The sequence below is a fragment of the Colias philodice genome, chromosome 21 (genome assembly GCF_061535455.1).
Source record: "Colias philodice isolate Cphi_HAF_F1 chromosome 21, ilColPhil1 Martin Lab GWU primary, whole genome shotgun sequence".
NCBI classification, from domain to species: domain Eukaryota; kingdom Metazoa; phylum Arthropoda; class Insecta; order Lepidoptera; family Pieridae; genus Colias; species Colias philodice.
This window is the reverse complement of record NC_143106.1, coordinates 6,085,385-6,107,419: the sequence shown is the minus strand read 5'-3', so window position 1 is coordinate 6,107,419 and position 22,035 is coordinate 6,085,385. Positions and strand designations below refer to the sequence as shown.

Below are 22,035 nucleotides of genomic sequence, written 5' to 3'. Positions count from 1 at the left end.
TCAAGAAAAAACACTATTTTTAACGTTCATGATATTTTTGATGTCATTTTTGTTATTTAAACTAGTTAAAAAACAGTTTAAAAAAGTTCTGTCTTGGACGTCCGTGTGTCTGTATGTGCGGATCCTTTTTCTTGTTAACACGATAGCGACCGAAATACTTTACTAATCGAGTCTTTTTTTTTCTCTTACGCTTGAGTATGCTCAGGAATAGAACCCTTTCATTTTTCAGGGTCTGATTCGATGTGGTTTAATTGTTATTAAATAAACAAACATAATAATTAATAAATATTTATTTAAAAAAAATCATGAGGCGTGCACTTTTGGATTTTCCAAATTATTTTAATTTTTTTTTTCATGTAAACTATTAGTTACCTATTTTAACCCATTGACCACCGTAAGCCCCGATCGGGGCGCGACACAATAGATTTTCTATTGTGTCTGTGATTCCGAGGACTGATGGATTAAAGTCGTTGTAATCAGTTTCACGGAATTATTTTACTCTTAAAACGTCATAAATACATTTACATACTTATGTACTTAATTCCTTTGCGACTTTATGGACGTTTCATTTGAGGGAATAAATAAATTATGTACCTACCCACCTAAAATTATTTTATTTTGTTTTTATAATATAATGTTCTGACCAATGATATCTGATCCTGGTCAGTATTGTCTATTACCTACGCATCTAGTTTTATTCTAGTGTTCAATTATCGTTTACGAAATACATATACTGGAAAAGTCACATAATCTTATAACAGAATACCTCAAACTATATCCTTACTGTAATGTAGTGAAACGAATCTGTATTTCATGATTGTATATAAGTGTAAATACAATTTTTGATAACGTATTAAAATTGTAAAAGTTTCTCCGTTGTTTTATTTATAACCGTAATTTTATTAAAAAATATAAGCCATGGGTATTGAGTAAATACTAGTTTTTTTTCTGTATTATTTTAAGTAGGTAGGTAAATAATAAACAGGATTGCACAGTATTGCAAAGTAAAACAAAATGTTTCAATGATAATTTTATGACATGAACCGACTTTCAAATCAGATCAATATGGTTCATGAAAGAAAGGATAAAGGAAATTATACCAAACACCAAGCTGCAATTAATTTACCAATAACTAATTAATTTGGTTCATTAAACATGTTCTAGGGTATACCAATAAATAAAACACATCGATTTAGTCTTGGTCGCGATTTATTTATAAGTTTTAAAGCGAGAGGATTTAACGCTATAAAAAAACCACCTTAATATCTAACACAATTCGTTGTTTTACATTTTAATTACTACAGGTAAAGAGCAACGACATGTGTTATGGGAGACTACAGAAACTCCAAAATTCGAGATCGTAATTTACTAAAGATTTTTATATGCATTTTATACAGGGTTACAGGAAAAGTCGATGTAGATCCGTTAAGGGCACATAGTACACATCATTTCTGAATGATTTCACTACAGAACCCCCCATCCTAAACTTAACCGTTTTCGAGATATTCGAGTTTTAATTTTTTTTATGAAAATGCCCAATTTTTCGGCTATTCAATTGAATATTTTGAATTTTTTTGACTCTTATGATTATTTTTTTGGTTTTTTACATGAAGAATGAGATGCTTTATTACCTCAATGACTAAAATTGCACGTAAGTTAACTAAATAGGTCATGGTAGACGATTGAAACTTTAGAAAATAAGTACAAATTATAAAAAAATATTTTTCTTTTCTGGATATCTCAAAAAATTATTATGGCACTTGCTCTGCAGATGTGCTTAAAAACATCTACATTTTATCAGCTATCCAACGAGGTATAACACTCTAGGGTATTTATTAACCTTAAAGGTGAAACTTAGTTTCTAAGGCTACATGGCAGTCAGAATAAATAGCCCTTATTTAATCTAATTAATTTGACTTAAGTTCAGCATCATCATTTCAGCCTACTGGCTTCCACTATTGAACATAGGCCTCCCTCGGCTAGGTACAACCTTCATGCATCCATCGATTAAGTTAATTTTCTTCTTATGTCGTTAGCAGCATTAATTATCCTTTCTTTGAGAACTTCCACTGACGATATGGGGTTGGGCTCACTGTAAACGAGGCTCTTCATGTGCCCACATACATAAAAATCAATGGGGGTCAGGTCGGGACATCTGGGTGGCCAGGGTAAAGGCCCACCTCGTCCAATCCATTTGTTAGGATAGTTAGTGTCCAACCATTCCCTAACGCTTCTTCTGAAATGAGCAGGGCAGCCATCATGTTGAAACCACATGTCCCGCAGTAATTGTAATTGGAGATCATTAGTAGGTCACTTAAGTCACACAAATAAGTCGTGTGGGGATCCGAAAGCACAATATTTCGCATCTACCATGGACGAATCGCATGAGCAGACTAAAATGGATGGCAAGCAAACAAACGACCAAATACAAAACAATGGGCATGTTGTATCCCCAAACTTGTTTTTGCACATTATTTTTCTCACTCTCATCTGCATAAATCGTAAGTTGTCTCGCTCACACGCACCGGATTAACTTGAAGGACAATAGCCGAGGGACCCGTTAGACCTACTACCTGAACCTTTTCAACTATGTTTTTTTCTATGAGTTTAAATACAACCCTAGGTTGTTATACTTCGTTGGATAGCTGATAAAATGTAGATGTTTTTAAGCACATCTGCAGAGCAAGTGCCATAATAATTTTTTGAGATATCCAGAAAAGAAAAATATTTTTTTATAATTTGTACTTATTTTCAATCGTCTACCATGACCTATTTAGTTAACTTACGTGCAATTTTAGTCATTGAGGTAATTAAGCATCTCATTCTTCATGTAAAAAACCAAAAAAATAATCATAAGAGTCAAAAAAATTCAAAATATTCAATTGAATAGCCGAAAAATTGGGCATTTTCATAAAAAAAATTAAAACTCGAATATCTCGAAAACGGTTAAGTTTAGGATGGGGGGTTCCGTAGTGAAATCATTCAGAAATGATGTGTACTATGTGCCCTTAACGGATCTACATCGACTTTTCCTGTAACCCTGTAGATCGTTTTATGCGACTTTTAGTAATTGGATAGAGGTAATTGATTATGTATATATTTTAATTTTTTGATATGGTAACTCGATAATTTATTATGGTTAGTCACACAATGGAAATACGTTATTTTGCGGTAGTACAATTTTAAAGTGTTGCCAGATGTTAGTGTTCAATATAGTGTACAGTAGCTTTATAGGACTAAAAGGACTTTAAAGATTAAAAATTACATAATATGATATTTAATTGTACGTTATATTATATTCTATGTATATAAAAGTTCCGTAGATAGGTTGTGGTCACAACCATTTCACAACTATACTTTTAGCAACAACTAGGTATAGTTTTAAAGTGTAGAAATGTAGAGAGATATCGATTGACTAGAAAAATAAAGATAATAAATATATTTTAGAATTTTTCAGTGATAGATATTATTTTAAAAATTTATATTTGATAAGCTTACATTAAGGATCTTTTTATAAGGAGAAATAGGATAACCGTAATAGATTTTAGAAGGTAAGTTCCTATTTCGTTATATTTAATTTGATGAAAAATCCGATATTACTACGTTTTTGTAAGCATTATTATTTTTAATAAAAAGCTACATATTCCAATTATGTTAAATTACATAATTAATTATAGGCCAATATCTTGAAAGAGTATATAAAAATACACGTTTTAATTGATTTGGAAAAATATGTGCACTTGAATCGAAGAAATTTTGACATTATACATTGATAGTAATTCTGTGAAGATTATTAGTTACTGATTGCATGAAATATTGGTTAAATATTTGATATTGAGCATCTGTGAAATAGACATAGAGTAGAAATTTACAGAGCCAACACAGATCTCTGTTGGGGAATGTCAGCATCGATGAGATCGTCATCTTCTTCGTCATCACAGGCGTCTTCTGGTTCACCGAGTGCTCGGACGAATTCTACAAATGTTATCATATTTCAGGAAGATTAACAAGGCAGGTAAATTTAGAGGTTATAATTTTAATGACATCAAAAATGAAGAAGAGAAACTCACCCAAGAAATCAATACGACCGTCACCGTCAGAATCAACTTCCTTGATCATGTCTTCGACTGGAACAAAAAATTAAATGAATCTATAACTTATCATATGGATATGTACCAATATCTACTATTCAAGTGGTTACTATTAGTAATTAACACTTGTAGAGAATTTTTAATCAGTCATTTTGCTCAAATTTTGTCTAGTCTTTTTAAGGTATATTACTTACTCTCTTCTTCCGACAGATCCTCTCCCAAGCACTGCAGAACAGCTCTCAAATCAGACGCACAAATGTACCCTCTATTGTGCTTATCGAATACTCTGAAAGCATCTCTTAGTTCCCGTTCCTCTTGTTCTGCGGAACTCGTGTTTCCGCCAGAACCAGACATTGATTTGGACAGAATGTTCACGAACTCTTCGAAACTTACGTTGCCGTCACCTGGAATAAGATTGCTGCCTAGATAGTTGTGTAAACTTGGTTAATATTTGGTGATTAATTATCTCGAAACTTTGTTTAGATGTTAAAGTTCCTCGGCGAGAACATTTCAACAACTCGCCGTATGGCAACAACATACCTACATTTACCGCATTCCTTGCAATATATAAACCTAACTATAATATATTAATTTCACTTGGAATAAAATATCTACGCTCAATTCTCATACGCTACTTAGTAGCGTTCATATCACTCTTTATATAAGAGTGATGTGTCTGTGAATCTCTCACTAAATCAATCTCATCGACATTTAAAATAATCCCTTACCATCACTATCCACTTCTTGTAACATGTCCTGCAATTCCTCAACTCTGGCAAACTGGCCCAAGCTTCGCATCACACGACCCAGTTCTTCCTTGGTTATTGTTCCATCACCGTCTTTGTCGAACAGGCGGAATGCTTCGCGGAATTCTGATTGGAAATAATGGAATAATTAAATGACACGTCAGAGTGCGTCAGAATAGGTCTTAGTTAACTATATAGATTTTTTGGCCAAAGGCAACATAAAAATAAATGTTCATTTTTCTTAAGAAAGTGTTATTTAGTTCCACTACCTACATATTTTTAGCCGACAAAAAGTTATCCGTGAAAATAATTAAGGTAACTAGGTTCCATTAAATTGTATGTAATATGGTAACTAAAGTGGCACTAGGCTGTTGAGAAAATAATATGTACCTAAGTACACAATAAGTATGTGACTGTAGACGTCCATAATTTCAAATGATTTCAAACCTTTCATTTGCGTGCGAGTAATGCCAGTAGTTTCATCGATGATAGAGGCCTTTCTATCGAGGGTCGTATTAGCTGCCGGCTTCAGGAAGTTCACTTGCCGCTGGCGTGGCGGGGACAGCGATCTTACTGATGATTGACTGGTGAAATATCAAAGACAGCTATAAATTATGAATCAAACGATTAAAACTATAATTTTTTGTCGAGTAAGAAAGTGCCGGCTTCGTGGAAAAAGATGAACGATTTCGTAAGGGGCGCCAAAATTGACAACGCAAAAGATCTTGATCTTGTTCGAGTGAATAAGATTCTCGTTTATGGTAAATAGAAGTCGAATAGTTATGAAATGGAAATCACTAACTTCTAACTGACTAATTTAGAAAGTATTTGTCCAAAAAAATTCACATAAAATTTTATTGTAACTACCCGCCCCATAATATCTTATGCTTTGCATAGGAAGTGTTTTATTGAAACCATAAATTTTACTAGCTGTACCATACATTTTACTACCATATAAATTTCCTCTTGTTATCGAATATTAATTTGCAGAGTCATGGTGATTGATGAGATGAGATACAAAAAATACTATTTTGTAGGTATTATAAATTTTTTTGTATCATCGACAGAATCAGCAAGAATTTACATATAATATCGGTACGCTTTCACTTTGTCCTGATGAACTGATATTATTATGATTTAAATCGATTTCGTTATTTCGTACCTACAATACGAACAAGTCACGAACCACATTTTTTAATTTTCTTTCGACTGCATATTTCCATAGTTATAAAAATATTACACTTAATTTACATTATGTGTAATATTTTCAATTTACAAACAATATTTTACCTTTCTGAAGGACTGACCGCCAGGTTCACAGTTGGAGGTCCGCGATTTTCTTGGTTTTCGTCTGGTGGTCCCGGCTCGGTGTTGCTCGCTTGTCGAGTCTAATATGTTAAAGTATAATAAAGTGTTGTAAAACAGTGAATGTGATAATACCATATACTTAGGTAGATATGTACCTATATATATATATATTTTAATGCCCTTGCGGGGACTCACGACCGTTATAAGCTGTCACAAAAGCTTCTAATAACTAAACAACGTGTGGTGCAGGTTGTATAAAAATATATTGTTAAGCAGTATTTAAAAAAATTGGATTGGTTATCTTGAATCAATTTCTGAAAATTATTAAATTTTTCTTATTTCAATTCTATGTACTTATTCGCCTATAATATAATTTAAATATCTCATACCTTCTTATCACAAAAATTATTACTTACTTACGTAGATCCTATTATATTCTAATACTAAACGAATGATAAAATATAATATCTTACTTTTCTTACCATAATGCCTTTTAGCTGATTCACCAGAGGCGAATCAGCAAAAAAGTTGTTCACCGCGGAGAATATTTTTGCTTGTTTGTTTGTCTTGTTACGGCAGGCTGTTCCGCCCGCCCAAAGAGGTGCACGAAGGTGCTATAAATGATTTTAAATATAATGCAGATCATTCAAGTATGAATACCTACTTAAAAAAGTAGGCCGATAAATTTTGTGTAATTAAAAACAAATAGCTAACTAACTACTTCCTCATTTTTCCAGTAAATTTTCTTTTTATTTGTTGTTAAACTAAGTAATAAACCGTTATGAAGTTTATGCGATTTAAAACGGTTTCTTATTTTTATTAGATAGGTAACTATCTACCTAAAACTTTAGCGTACATTCTCAGTAAGAACAATAAAAAAGTTTTAACGGCAAGCACATAAGTTACTAAGTAGGCAGTTGTTGCCTACCTGCCTATGACTTGTGAGAGAGAAACTATAATATAATATCTGGTACGAAGCACCTACTAATTGCAATATTTTACGATATTATGATTTATGAAATATCGAGAACAATAATTTACAAATGAAAAATAATGTAGTACTTGTAAAGCGAGCTTTTTTCCTTTTTTAGTGTAGTAAAATTACCCTTGACCTACATTAATTTATATCCAGTACGCAAACAATAGATATAAACTTTTACATTAAAAGCTTTATAATTGATCCAGAAGACAATACAACAGTAATTAAAATTAAGTCATTTCGCTATACGGCTATAGTAATTAGTTAGTCGCATCGTTTTACGGGACTACAAAGGAAATACGTTTTGAATTTATTACTACGATTAAACAGAATTTTGGATAATATAATTATCTTTAACATTAATCTATAGACCTACAATATGTTTTCATGAATTAAAATATTTAATAAACCCGTGTTTTTCTTTATTTTTATTACCTGTTGGTTTATTGCAATTCGCTTGCACCAGCTACGCGCTGTAAGCAGCAGAGCTGGTCGAGGACTACTGGACTGGTCGTGGAATCGTGGATACTGGATGCTGCGTCTCTGCGCGGGTCGGCCTGCCATGACACAAAGCACGCATGCGTAACAACGATCCGTGGTCTTCAAGAAACGATTCTTATTCCTGTCGTTTAATTAAATACAGGATAAAACGATTTTCTTCTTGATTGCTTCATTTAATTTCGAGATATATGGGTCTTAGCTATTTCAAATATGCGACACTTTCTCAACCTTACTTATTTTACATTAAAACGAATTTAAATTAACTAATATTGAATTGAATTTTTATTGGTTTAATTCACAGGTTTAATTACAGTTATATGTATATTATATTTAGTCAGATATATTTACAATACGAAAGGTACACACTACACGGTCTACATTTAGATGTGCACTCAGGTACCTACTCAGGTAGATTTACCTAAGGTAATTTTATAGGTCGGTACATAGTACCTACCTATGTACTAGAAAGAAGTAGTTATGTATAAAAAAATTATGTGCCAATCAATTCCATTCACCGTGAAGAATGTGTAGTTTGATTATTGATATTCGTTTAGGGAATATCTAGGATTTAATTGATAGATAGGTACTGAAATACATAATACAGTATTATGTATTTCAGTACGATATAGATAAAGTATTATTAATACTTTATCTATATCGATATCGAAATTTGCATACCTAATTTTTATTTAATCAAGTAACTACCTACGCAGCTTTTTTATCCAAAATCAGCGTAACCCTAAGTACCTATAGGTACTAATATTATAAAGCTGAAGTGTTCATTAAGTAAATATGTACTACGTAGTAGTACATATTAACTCAATGGAAGTGTTTGTTTTTTTTTGAACGCGCTAATCTCAAGAACTATTAGTCCGATTTGAAAAATTATTCTTTCTGTGTTGGATAGCCCATATTTTATCGGAGATACGCGAGTGAAACCGCGGAGCGCAGTTAGTTATAACTTATAACTATATAAGTACAGTATAGAAGTATGAGAGACGTAACGGAGTAATAACATAATATTAAATTGAATTTTACAATAATAGTAAATCACTGTAATTATTAACATCCCCTCTAATATTCGTTACAAATTCTTGTTAGAAAAAAGTTTACATAACTAAGTATTTACATCTGTGCGCACTATTTAAATTTTTTCAATTCAATAATCTATAATCTTTGAACACGTCAGTGTCGCCAAAAGATTGCCATAAGTTAAAAATATATTACTTATTGGAATTTGGAAAAGGCAAATAATATCAATGCATTGTTAATTAGCTGCTGCATTCTATTTTTAAATTATCCTTAATTTTCAATATTTACTATATTGAGTACATTTCATGTCGTAAATATCATTTTATAAATTAAAAACGATTAGCCCGGTTCAGTGAGGAAGGTAACTAATAACTAGCTAGTGGCAAGTTGGCAACATTATGTTTAGTTTTCCGTGGTTATTGATAAGGAGTGACAGTGTTTTACAAAAAATAGAAATTTATGTATAATATTGTGCGTTTTTATTCATGAAATATTTTAAAAACTAAATAATAAAAATTATTATTTAATTCGTGGGTTAATTTGTTAATGTAAGTATATTTTGTTGTTCAATTTTATTTTTGTTAGGTTAGAAATTGCATCAAATTCTGCTGACTGTCCCGAATGAAATTACTAATTTATTATGCTTATTTTATTAGGGGCTGACAGTGGCTTTTTATAGTAAATGCTGATTAATGATTAACTCGTATACGCAATCAATATTACTGTTCAAACAACATAGAAGATACACTTCAATGAACATCGTGTAAAATCGATATTCCGACTAAGTTTAAAAGGTTAAACTTATAACAGCAGTTTAAAAATATAAACGAGTATACCCTGTAGCCCTTTTTATTATTTTTGTTTTCGTTCCAATGTGTTAATATTATAATTTTTTATAGTTTAATTTTTACGTGTTTCGAAAAAAAACTAACAAATGAATTGAATTGTTGCTTATGTGATATTTGTGCAAATCAAGACTGGGAGAAAGAGCTTACCGGGATGTTAGAATGAAGATATATAAATAGCTTAAGCTTAGCAGAACGGTCAAAGGAATAATGACAAAGCTAGCTAGCAATCGTCGTGTTCGTAACCAAGCTGCATCTCTAGCTATACCGCGCCAAAACTCTGTGTCTGACAATGGCAAAGTACGCCAGAACCTCAGTCCAGAAGCTCTGGCGTCAATGAATAAGGAACAGCTAAGAGCGGAATGCAGGAAACGAGGCCAGCGGACGTCGGGCAACAAAAATGAGCTGGTATATTGCTAGTTGTATGTTGATGTGTGATTTGATTTTTCAAAGCCAGTCAGTTTTGCATCACGCTTGTTTTTGTTTCAGTTTTGGAGTTTATTTTTGTTTTTGCAGTTTTCACTATAGTTGTAGTTTTAGGTAATTTCCTGATGATGCATGTGTTATTTAATCACCGTTATGATTTTGTTTTAGGCTTGCCTATATTTGTGTTTGCTAATGAGTTAAGATGAAATGTAAACAGTATAATAAATAGTCCTTAGTTGTTTGCCAATTCAAGTGTGTTAATCACAATAATAATATCATAATAATCATTTTAATTTGATGTAGTTTTGAATATTAAAGTTCAGTAAATAAGCTGATAATCAATATTCTAAATATGATTCATGTACATAGAGAGATTATCAAAATCTATACCAATATTGCACAATCATTTCAAGATACAACAACTTTATGAAGTAAAAAATTATCTTATCTATCCACTCAAGTGCTGAACGACCGGGAGCCGGTCGATCCACATTCAGGGGCTTGTGCGTTGCGACCGGCTCCCGGTCGATCAACAGTCGTGGGTTTTGCGTTCGCTTTATAAAACGGTCTAATAACCTTCCTCTTTCTAACTTATATGACATGTTAAGGAAAGAACAGGCTAGCTATAAATCAAGATAACAACATAACCACATGATTTAAGTGGCCCACTTTTCATGACACATTGAGCAGGTAGTTTTTTGTACAAAAAAATAAACAAGGAATGTGTAAAAAAAATGTATGGGAGGGTATGATGTTTTTATTTTCTCGTAAGAAGAGTGTAACAAAGGATCAATAAATATTAAAATCTCACTGAACAGCTGTTTTAATTTTTTATTAGCAGACAAAATGTAACAAAAATTACAAGGGTACATTTGCTTTGACTTACAAGTTGTTTTTATTTATTTAAATGTTACCATGTTTTGACAAGGCATAGACTATTTATTATCTATGAATATACATACTTGCAAATGTGCTATTGATAAAGGAATCTGAGATAATCGACTTTAAAAAAATATTGGACCGCCAAAAACCCCAACTGCGGCGGCACCGGGAGCCGGTTTCGCACAAGACCCGATTTTTGCAAAATGGCTCCCGCACTTGAGTGGATATACAAAGTTTTCTATGATTTGCCGCGGTTATGCTGATTGTTCAATGTTCATAGATATTAGAATTAAAGTATTTTCAGTTAAATAGTTTTTGTGTGAGTTAAATTAAGCTTGATTATTTGAAGGCATGAAGTAAACTAGGCCATATTATCATTTATCTTTCATAATATGTACATATTATGTATTAATAAGGGATAATTAAAAAAGAAATATCTAAATATTAAATTATTCTATATTCGCACAGATATTGCCTGGTCATTTCAAGGTCTATGTTTCTGCAATATATTTTTTATCAGTACAGGTTTTATAATATATTTTGCTACTACATTAATGATTAAACATTAAAGCTTGCATATTGAATTAAAATTATCGTTCCTTATATTTTTTTGTCGCCTTTTCAAGCAATCAAACACGAAAACAAACTTAGATTTCGTATGGTTAATTGGTAATTTTACCATTATTTAACCAAAGATTGTTTTTTAGGGTTCCGTAGCCAAAATGGCAAAAACGGAACCCTTATAGTTTCGTCATGTCCGTCTGTCCGTCTGTCCGTCTGTCCGTCTGTCACAGCCGATTTACTCGGAAACTATAAGTACTACAGTGATGAAATTTGATGGGAATATGTGTTGTATGAACCGCTACAAAAATATGACACTAAATAGTAAAAAAAAGAATTGGGGGTGGGGCCCCCCATACATGTAACTGAGGGATGAAATTTTTTTTTTCGATGTACATACCCGTGTGGGGTATCAATGGAAAGGTCTTTTAAAATGATATAAAGTTTTCTAAAAAACATTTTTCTTAAAGTGAACGGTTTTTGAGATATCAGCTCTCAAAGTCGTAAAAAGTATGTCCCCCCCCCTCTATTTTTATAACTACGGGGTATAAAATTCTAAAAAAAATAGAGGTGATGCATGCTAATTAACTCTTTCAACGATTTTTGGTTTGATCAAAGTATCTCTTATAGTTTTTGAGATAGGTTGATTTAACTGTAATTTATTATATTTGCTGCTACGGAACCCTTTGTGCGCGAGCCCGACTCGCACTTGGCCGGTTTTATTTTTGATATATATATGTACTTATTTATCATGTCAGTACATGGTATAAAATATTATAATTATTATAGGTATTATATTATGTGTGCAATTATATCAGTATTGAGTTATTTACATTTGAATTTACATCTATTGACTCTGATGTGAGATTGATTATTGACTGTAACTAATTGTTATCTGTAAATAAGTATCAAACATTTTTACTAAACTTTTCTGATTAGTTTTAACACACTTTTCTCTGTTTTTTTTTTCTAAACTTAATACTGAGTTGAGCTATGCAAAAAAGGTAATTCATTGAACCAATTTTGGTTTCTTGACGTATCAACGATCGATAATTTATTAAGGAAAAACAATTTCAAAATATAATCGTATTGCGTATTTTAATGTTACTTTCCATAACATTTTACCCAAACTCAAACATTTATTTATTCAATTAGACGTTTAGAAACGCCTTTGAATCGTCAAAATATAGAAAAATGACTTACCATTAACATTTAACGTGTTGCCATGTCATACGTAATTGAATCTCGATGCAAATCGATCTTGTAACGTAACAAGCAGGTAACTATGCATTTTTGATTTTACATACATTATAAACGCTCAGAGCAAATATTTGAACGATGCAAACTTTCCTGTCTACACCTATTATAGGTTCTCGATTATACGGGCATACACCCGACTGGCATACCTACTTTAGTTTCATTAGATATTGCCCGTGACTTCTTCCATGGTTAGGTATATTTTTTAGCCGAGCATTTTATTTTCATGAGATTGTTATTTATATTTACCTTATATAATCTTAAGTAGGTAACAATTATTTTGACCGTGAAAGCGTAACAACAGTAATTCGTATTTATTTGTGCTTCGTGGACTTTTTATATTAATAAAATAAGACAATAAGAACTAAGAAGAATTAATTGTCTCTCCAAGTTGAATCAACGTGTTTTGAAACCTCAGAATAATTGTTTCCTTTATAGGTAGGTAATTTCATTAGAACTGTTCAAGAGAAGAGACCCTCCGCAGTCCGCAGTAACGCCAAATTAGAAATTATTTATTCAAAATAGCTTACGTTCGTGTCTTATGCGTAAATTAAACTTTTCAATTCGATTTAAATCGACAAGCAAGAAATTCTGAATAATGTCCTAATGGTCTGATTCTTATGAAGTTTAATAATTTGTACCTTCGATTTTAAGCCATTCTTTCAGTCACAGAAATATCAGGGAAATAAAACTAAAATCGCATTGATGATGTCTACTAATCTTCCAAGCAAAACTGCGAAACTAATTTGGGTGAAATGTAGCAATTTAGTACTCTACCTTAACATTATAAATGCGAAAGTATGTCTGTGTGTTTGGTACACTTTCACATTAAACCACACCATTGAATTCAAAATAGTCAATGACGGTAAAACGAATACTGCTTTTATTTTTCAAAAATTTACACATAAAGGGTTTTTTATCCGATTAGATAGTGAAACTGCGGAACACAGCCAGTTAGTCCTATAATAACATAACTTTCAGAACTTTGCGAAAAACAACCCAAACAAATGTTAGTATTAACATTTAAAATCCCTTGGGAAATGGGAAAGAGTTTTTATTCGGACGACTCTAATATAACCTACTCTACTTACAGAATACTTTTATAACTAGGACGTTTTTATAAATATCTTATATCAGTTAAACATTCGGCTACATAACTATTGTCATTCACTGTCACTGATTTGGCACACACGCTTGGCTGATTAGGTCAATGTTTCATGCGTATAATTTATTTTTATCCCCACTTGATTATAGTACTGATAAATCATTGCTAACATTGTGAGCCATAAATGTTATCGTGTAGACAGATTTGTTTAGACAAGTGGGATAGTATGTTTGCCGAAAGATAGCAAGGCAATAAAGAAGAAAATATTAATATATTTTTAGATTTAAAGATCCGAGCACAGTACTTCCTCAGCAAATGATATCTACCCAAATGTCAGTTTGGACTCTTATTCTATTTTTTCTTTTGATATTTTATTTTTATTAAGTACTAGCTGTGCTCCGCGGTTTCAACCGCATTGCTCCACTCCTGCTGGTCTTAGCGTGATGTTATCATGTTATATAGCCTATAGCCTTCCTCGATAAATGGGATATTTACATATATGTCACACCGAAAGAATTTTTCAAATTGGACCAGTAGTTCTTGAGATTAGCGCGTTCAAACAAAACAAACTCTTCAGCTTTATAATATTAGAATAGATATATGTATAAGTTTATAGACGAAAAATAATAATCTTAACAAATTTAAATAAGGCTGAGATTACATCATTAATACTAATTAATGTGTGACCAACGCAGAATACAGCACTTTCAATTTTTCCAACAAATTTTATTTCATCGGCACTGTCGAGTGCCGACCTAAAAGCTTTGTGGTCGTTTTTCATAGAGTTAATGGGAAAACAAATTGACATGTGGGTACATCTAACATGTGTCTTCTGTTTTTCACTGTGAATAAATTGAATGAGTACCCTTTGATGTTCAATTTTTGGGATCTAAGAAAAGTCATGTCTCAAAGCATTTTAACGCCAATTAACTAATCGGTAGAGTAATGAAAGATCTATGATAGAGAGAATTAATGATAACGAATGAAAAATTTAAACAGATATGAAGGAAGCAACTATAAATGAATTGTGTTTCACATAAGAGACAATTAAAAAGCAATAAACTCAGAAAATTATAGGGTTAAGGTTGAATTGAGGGATCATTAAAACTAGAGAAGTATGTTCCTAAGATTAGGAAGTTCTTTCACACTCGCAGTAAATTGGTTTGAAAGTAAATGTGAAAGTGCTAAAGTCATACGACTTTCAAAGCGTGCACGGTTCGTTAGGATATTTAGTTTGCAATATATGAAAATACAAACAACTATAACGAACTGCATTGCTGAATTTACTTTCATATTAAAGTATTGCTAGGCGCTGCAAGCGACTTCGTTAACGTTATTAAATTTGTTTACTTTAAACATTACCTACCTCTATATAATTTTTAATCAGTTTACTAGCTTCATGTAAAAAGAGTAACAGCCTGACTGAAGTTATCATAATAATTTACCACGAGACAGATGTAGTTACTTCTGGCGAATAAATCTGACTCTTTCCCATGTCCTATATCCCTTGTTGTAGAAACGAAGTGCTTATCATGAATCAGTTATGATTTATAATTGAAAAATTTGCAAATTTGCAACGCTGACGTTGTGGACAAGCCAAGGTCGCAACTCGCAACATTGCATAGAACATTTTCTCAAACGAAAACATCAAGCCAATTAAGTACGGCTCAGTAACAATTACTACATCCTCTAGTGAGTCTAGCTTATAGCGGTGATATGAAGAATACTATAACTGCTTAGCAACAAGCCGTAATCGAAAAAATAAATAACGGAAGCAATATGCTTCCGTATCAACGCATAATCACTGCATACATAGCACGGAGTACCCTATGCAGGTCACTAGCTCTGTCCGCACAACCACGCCTCATACACCGCGCACGCGACGATCACGCCACTATTTTTATGCTAACAATAAACTCGCCATTAACATTGAAGTATTAAGGTTAGTTTTATCAAATCAATCTAACACAATCGATACTAGTATACTCGTTATGATTGTAGGATTAGAGTTCAAATTCGAATGCAAATATAATTGACGGATCACGGAAGAGAAAGAAAGCCGTGTTGGAGTAGCGCCACGTCAATCAGCTGTTGTCGATAAATTACGCGTCTGGTACATTGTTTTACGTGTCTAGGAGACAATGTGAAAGTCCAATACGACCAATGGAGCTAGAAATATTGTTTACACTAAATCGATTGAGATATAAATAGGAACTTCACGTCCATTGTGCCATACTATACTTAGATATATTTTTAAAAAATTAAGAGACCACAGAAAAAAAGAACATTTTATAGAACTTGATATTTTTACACTAGAATTATTAAAATTATATGATTAAAGTGATTTAGTAAGTATTATCTGCAGTCTGCACATGCACATTATATTTCATAAACTGCCGAGTCATTTCGAGGCAAATCTTTGTGCGTTTATTTATTTTTAATGTATGTACTGTGGTCAATAACCTGTGCATATTTATAAGCTGTAGCATTATTTATTCCTTTGTCTAATTAAATTATTTCAAGAAGACCTAATTACATTTGTTTACATGACTAATGACTATACAGGTAGCATGGTTTCCTCTGTACATTTTGCATTAAAAAGAAACTAATTAGTAATTACTAATCGCATAATTTTAAATTCAGTTTCATTTAAAATATTCTAAGAAAACGAAGCGTCGGCGTCGTTCTTATCTAATAAATGATTTCTTGTAAAATCATGAATAAACACGATTAGGTGACCTCAAACGAAAGTGAACTGAGAGTTATCGGAAGCTATAGATAGATGGTTGGTTTTTTGAAAGTAAAATGTTTTGTGATGTCACAGTCTTCCGAACAGTTTCACTTGCGCTTTGGTTGAAACGTGTTTCGTTGACGCGGAATAAGTCGCTCGTAGTGTGGTGATTGACGTAGTTTTTTGTTACGTAGTAACTACGTATTTTATTATCTATGGTTATTTACTAATCTGTGGTGATAAGTGAAGAGATAAGTGTAAGCATATTTAACTGGGTTTCTATTCGTGTGCAGTGTTACAATGAAATATGAATAGCCCCTATTATCGGCGCGAGACTCGAGAGTCACGCTTCATTAATTTCATAACGATGTATTGGAGCTTAATGACCGACTATGTACACAGTGGACACGATAAATGGCTTGGTTTTAATTTTAATTAATTTATAGTGTCATATTAATGCATGGTTTTCCTACTTACTAGTAAATTGCAAATCGTAAAAATTATATCATAGTGTATCTACATTATGTATGAGTTATGGCTAAATATTTTATTGATTCACTTCACTAGTAGACTGGGGTAGAAGCCTTTGAAAATAATGAAAAGATAAAAAAAATCGCAGTCGGATGAAACCCATTAGTAAAGGAGGGGAATATGATAAAAATGTAAGGAAAAATAAATTACGGTCAATCCGAGTTCGGGAAGCTGGAGGGGGGAGCTTTTAAGAGAAAAAAATGGTTTCTCTCGATTTCCGACAAAACTACAAGTCCTATAGAAAAAAGTTCAATGGCAAAGTTGTAGGTAATTAAAAGTTCTACAACTTTTGTATTCACAATTTTTTCACATAACCTAAAAATTTAGGTGAAAAATTCAAAAAACCAAGTTTTTGGTCTTTTATTTCTATCTACTTCAAAATTTATTTTTTTTCTACGAAATTTGGTGGAAACTTACTTTATTATGTCCCAAATACACTGTAATTTATTTGATTTAAAATATTTATTTTTTCGTCTTATTTTGAATTAATACCAAAAAAACAACCTAATTTTCAATTATGAAGTCACCCGTCAAAATATCAGCTTTTTTCAAAAACTTGGGGTGCCTTTTATTCATTGAAATCTCTACTTTCATATGGTGTAAAAAAAATAAACACCACCATAGTAAATATTCTCAGGAAATGCATACAAACAGTCTGAAAATTAGCTTTTACTAAATCAGGCACACTTCTTGAACTCTATATCTTCTCTTGTATCGGCTTTTCGGTAATATTTCAAAAGAATAATAATTATCTGTTCTAAGTTTAATATTTTACAGCATATTCAAAAGCAAAATGATGTCGATAAAAACATTTCAGGTAGTTCGATAAGTGTGCCTGATTTAGTAAAAGCTAATTTTCACACTGTTTGTATGCATTTCCTGAGAACATTTACTATGGTGGTGTTTATTTTTTTTTACACCATATGAAAGTAGAGATTTCAATGAATAAAAGGCACCCCAAGTTTTTAAAAAAAGCTGATATTTTGACGGGTGACTTTTCGATTGAAAATTAGGTTGTTTTTTTGGTATTAATTCAAAATAAGGCGAAAAAATAAATATTTTCAATCAAATAAATTACAGTGTATTTGGGACATAATAAAGTAAGTTTCCACCAAATTTCGTAGAAAAAAAATAAATTTTGAAGTAGATAGAAATAAAAGACCAAAAACTTGGTTTTTTTAATTTTTCACCTAAATTTTTAGGTTATGTGAAAAATTGTGAATACAAAAGTTGTAGAACTTTTAATTACCTACAACTTTGCCATTGAACTTTTTTCTATAGGACTTGTAGTTTTGTCGGAAATCGAGAGAAACCATTTTTTTCTCTTAAAAGCTCCCCCCTCCCGCTTCCCGAACTCGGATTGACCGTAATTTATTTTTCCTTACATTTTTATCATATTCCCCTCCTTTTCTAATGGGTTTCATCCGACTGCGATTTTTTTTTGTTTCAAAAATTATCAACTCTAGTCTATAGCTGATTTATCAATTACTAGCTGTGCCTCGCGGTTTTACCCGCGTGGCTCCTGTTGGTCTTAGCGTGATGATATATGTATAGCCTATATCATTCCACGAAAAGTGGGCTATCTAACAGTTCTAACACCGAAATAATTTTTCAAATTGGACCAGGTTCCTGAGATTAGCGCGTTCAAACAAACAAACATTTCAGCTTTATATGTGTGCGCAAAATCATTGTAATCGGTTCATTAGTATTTGCGTTGAAGAGTAACACACATACATCCATATCCTCACAAACTTTCGAATCTATATCTATACATATAATAAATCTGTAGAAGGGTCAATTCTGTACATTGAAAATATTGAAAAAATAAATAGCAGGGGGTGTTACTGGATCGATACCAAACCCAAATATGCTTAGATCATTAAGTAATGGATGGAGCACGCTGGCAAATGTTCTAACTAAACTTTCTGCCGGTTTTGGTGCGGGGAGGGTAACTCACACTTTGAAACACAATCACACATTCACAAAAATAATTTGTGTCTTTACAAACTCAAACTATTACAAAATGGACAGACTAGCATGTTTTTGCACACATACATCGATTACACAGAAAAATCTCTATACATATACGTAATAATACAATCGCTCTAAAGGGATGTAACCATATCGATATTACAAAAATAATAATTTTGTTGAAATTAGAAATAACATTAATATTATATTCATAAAAAATACTACACAGGTCATTTGTAACGTTTTCATCATTATTATATGCATACGAAAAAACAATAAAACGCCATTTTATTTGTATTTGAATATGATGTGTTGAATAAATACATTCAACACATCACATATTATATTCAATAAAATAAATATCGGTCCAGAAATTTTTATTATTTCTGTACCGAGGTGTCCATTCTGATTTTCTCCCACAGCATTCAATCCACCTTAGCCTTAAAGCAGGATTTTTTGTAAATCTGAAATATACGCAATATTCGTACATACATATAAACAAAGTAGCTGCTCCGCGCGGTTTCACCCCCGTGGCTCCACTCCTGTTGGTCGTAGCGTGATGATATATACCTTCCTCGATAAATGGGCTATCTAACACCGAAAGAATTTTTCAAATCGGACCAGTAGTTCCCGAGAATAGCGCGTTCAAACAAACAAACAAACAAACAAACTCTTCAGCTTTATAATATTAGTATAGATTACATAATAGAAAGGTTACAAGATTAACATTACAAAAAAAACGGCTAAATGCGAGTCGGACTCGCGCACGAAGGGTTCCGTACCATTAAAATGTTCTGCCAGTTAAAAGTAACCGAGCGTAAATTTTAATAAATATATACAAGACTTACAAAATAAACATTATACTCCTTTTTATGCAGTTGTGTAAAATTTTAATATAATAAAGATTAATTCTCATCTCATTTCAAATTATACTTAGAAAAATATTTTTTTATCGACGTTCAAGTTAAAAGCAGTCCGTCACTAAGAAAGTCGTAAAAATTTACGACCTTTTAAGCGACGAGTTTTTAAATTCAACTCTATCACTTAGTTCATAAAGATTAAATTTGAATTTCTCTTCAAGATAGTCTCGCTACATCACTTTATAGTCTCGTGGTGCTCGTGGGGAGTGCGGTTCAATATCGCGTTCTAAATTCAACTTTATCGCTTAGTTCATAAAGATTAAATTTGTATATTTTCTCTTCAAGATAGTCTCGCTACATCGCTTTATAGTCTCGTGGGGAATGCGGTTCAATATCGCGTTTTAAATTCAACTTTATCTCTTAGTTCATAAAGATTAAATTTGTATATTTTCTTTCCATGATAGTCTCGTGAGGCCGCATCAATGATCGAGTACACACATGACTCGATTATTTGTCTTGATCATATCGCTAAACGATACATCGACGATTATTAGAAATTGCATTTAATTAGAAATGTACGTTAAAAAAATAAAAAAATATACACAAATGAAAGGTTATTCCATCTTTTTTAATATTCGACATGTTTGAATTGCTTCTGCAAGACTTGACAGTGCAAAACGGCATTTTTAGCGGAGCACTCGCAGACGTCCTTTCGATGTTTTACGAATACGCAGAGTGTTCGTAATCGATTACGCAAGTAGTTTTTATGAAAGCATAAGATTTTTCGATTCGAATAATCTTATACCTCGGCAAAAGGGGAAACGCCTGCGTGTGTTATCCATTACTTAATGATCTAAGCAAATATGTGATTAAAAAATTTTTTGTCTGTCTGTCTGTGAAGACATCACGTGAAAACTACCGGTTCGATTTCGATGAAACTTGGTATAATTATACCTTATTATCCTGGGCGTAAAATAGGATACTTTTTATCCTGGAAAAATACGTAGAAAAAAATTAATCTTAATTTTTCAGTTTTATCCATAGACGTTTTTCTGTAGAACCGCGAACACACGTTGCGTATAGGCCTAGCCGTATTTGGGTCCAATAGATATTTATAAGATGTCCAAAATGGAGAAATAAACCATCCACACGAAGACCGACATCCGCGCGGACGGAGTCGCGGGCGGAAGCTAATTTATAAATATGTACCTAGTAGGATAGGATTGATGAAAGCACAGTTTCCTTCTATTATTTCGAATTACATATACAGCGAACGAGAGGGGAAAGGTGTCGCGTCGTCCTTTCGGTAATGAATAGAACATAGACTTACAAATGTTAGGAGAGTACAATAAAAACTTAAAAAAAATCATTTAAAAATAATGTATTGCGTTATGCCAAAAGTCGTAGAACAAATGTTGTTACTTATGATGTTAGATATCTTGTCCTGAGAGGTTGCTGACTTGCTGGTGTTTTACAAGTAACCCTGTATATGTATTTTAATTCAGACACTAATAAACATATAAAATGAACGAAAAGCTTTTGTCCTTCGTTCACGTCTCGAAAATGTTTCTTTTATGAAAATACATTTCTTTATTCCTGTTTCATATTACTTTTATGTAAGTTGTACCATAACTGAGGACATCTCAGAGATTTATCGACCTTTTCTTTATTAAATATTAATATTTCCTGATAACTGCTGATAAGAATATCTTATCATTTCTCGTAACCTTCTTATGGATAATTTTACGTTCTCGGATTTTTTAATACAACTATAAAACACTCAATGGCACAGATTATTACAAAATCTTTTAAATATATTTTTTTCCAATTTTCAAAGTACCGTCTATTTATAAAGCATTGCTTTTAATTTTAAACATAGAGCTCTACAGTCTACAGTCCATGGATTTTATTATAAACTAGCGGTCCGCCCCGGCTTCGCCCGTGGTACATAATATTTACGTTTTCTCCACGTAAAAACCATCCTCGTACTTCAAGGAATATAATAAAAAAAGAATTATCGAAATCGGTTCAGCCGTTCTCGAGTTATGCGCTTACCAACACATTTTGCGATTCATTTTTATATATATTAGATAAATTATTTTATTACAAAGCTTCATAAAACTGAATACTTTTTGGTTATTCCAATAAAATATACCTCAATTGATAAATAATTATGAAAGTAAAAACTTTTTAATTAATCTCAATTGAG

At 32.2% G+C, this 22,035-nt stretch overlaps 2 protein-coding genes and 1 long non-coding RNA gene across 5 annotated transcripts in view; 2 read left to right on the top strand and 1 right to left on the bottom strand.

Annotated features, from left to right (window-relative positions):
- Positions 1 to 335: 335 nt before the first annotated feature.
- LOC149478940 (uncharacterized) lies at positions 336 to 871 on the top strand. Its single transcript, XR_016317347.1, has 2 exons — positions 336 to 367; positions 452 to 871. It is a non-coding gene; the product is annotated as an uncharacterized LOC149478940 (long non-coding RNA).
- A 2,175-nt stretch (positions 872 to 3,046) lies between these two features.
- LOC149478939 (uncharacterized) lies at positions 3,047 to 7,742 on the bottom strand. Of its 2 annotated transcripts, none has more exons than XM_089708504.1 (8): positions 7,560 to 7,742; positions 6,628 to 6,759; positions 6,128 to 6,225; positions 5,285 to 5,421; positions 4,820 to 4,963; positions 4,286 to 4,495; positions 4,071 to 4,127; positions 3,047 to 3,975 (listed from the first exon to the last, which is right to left on the bottom strand). In XM_089708504.1, the coding sequence occupies exons 1-8, from the start codon at positions 7,686 to 7,688 to the stop codon at positions 3,869 to 3,871; spliced, it is 1,014 nt and encodes a 337-aa protein (XP_089564630.1). In that variant the 5' UTR covers positions 7,689 to 7,742; the 3' UTR covers positions 3,047 to 3,868. The 2 variants fall into 2 exon arrangements, with proteins under 2 accessions (XP_089564630.1, XP_089564629.1); XM_089708503.1 differs by having other exon boundaries at positions 6,619 to 6,759; positions 7,560 to 7,738.
- Positions 7,743 to 9,067: 1,325 nt separating this feature from the next.
- The window catches only part of Tango5 (Transport and Golgi organization 5), a 37,097-nt gene continuing 24,129 nt past the window's right edge, over positions 9,068 to 22,035 (top strand). Inside the window, exon 1 of one of the 2 annotated variants that reach the window (XM_089708756.1) lies at positions 9,068 to 9,205. The gene's annotated coding sequence lies outside the window, so the exon portion shown is untranslated. Of the gene's footprint in view, positions 9,206 to 16,567; positions 16,722 to 22,035 lie in introns of those variants that run through there. The other variant, XM_089708758.1, reaches the window with a different exon arrangement.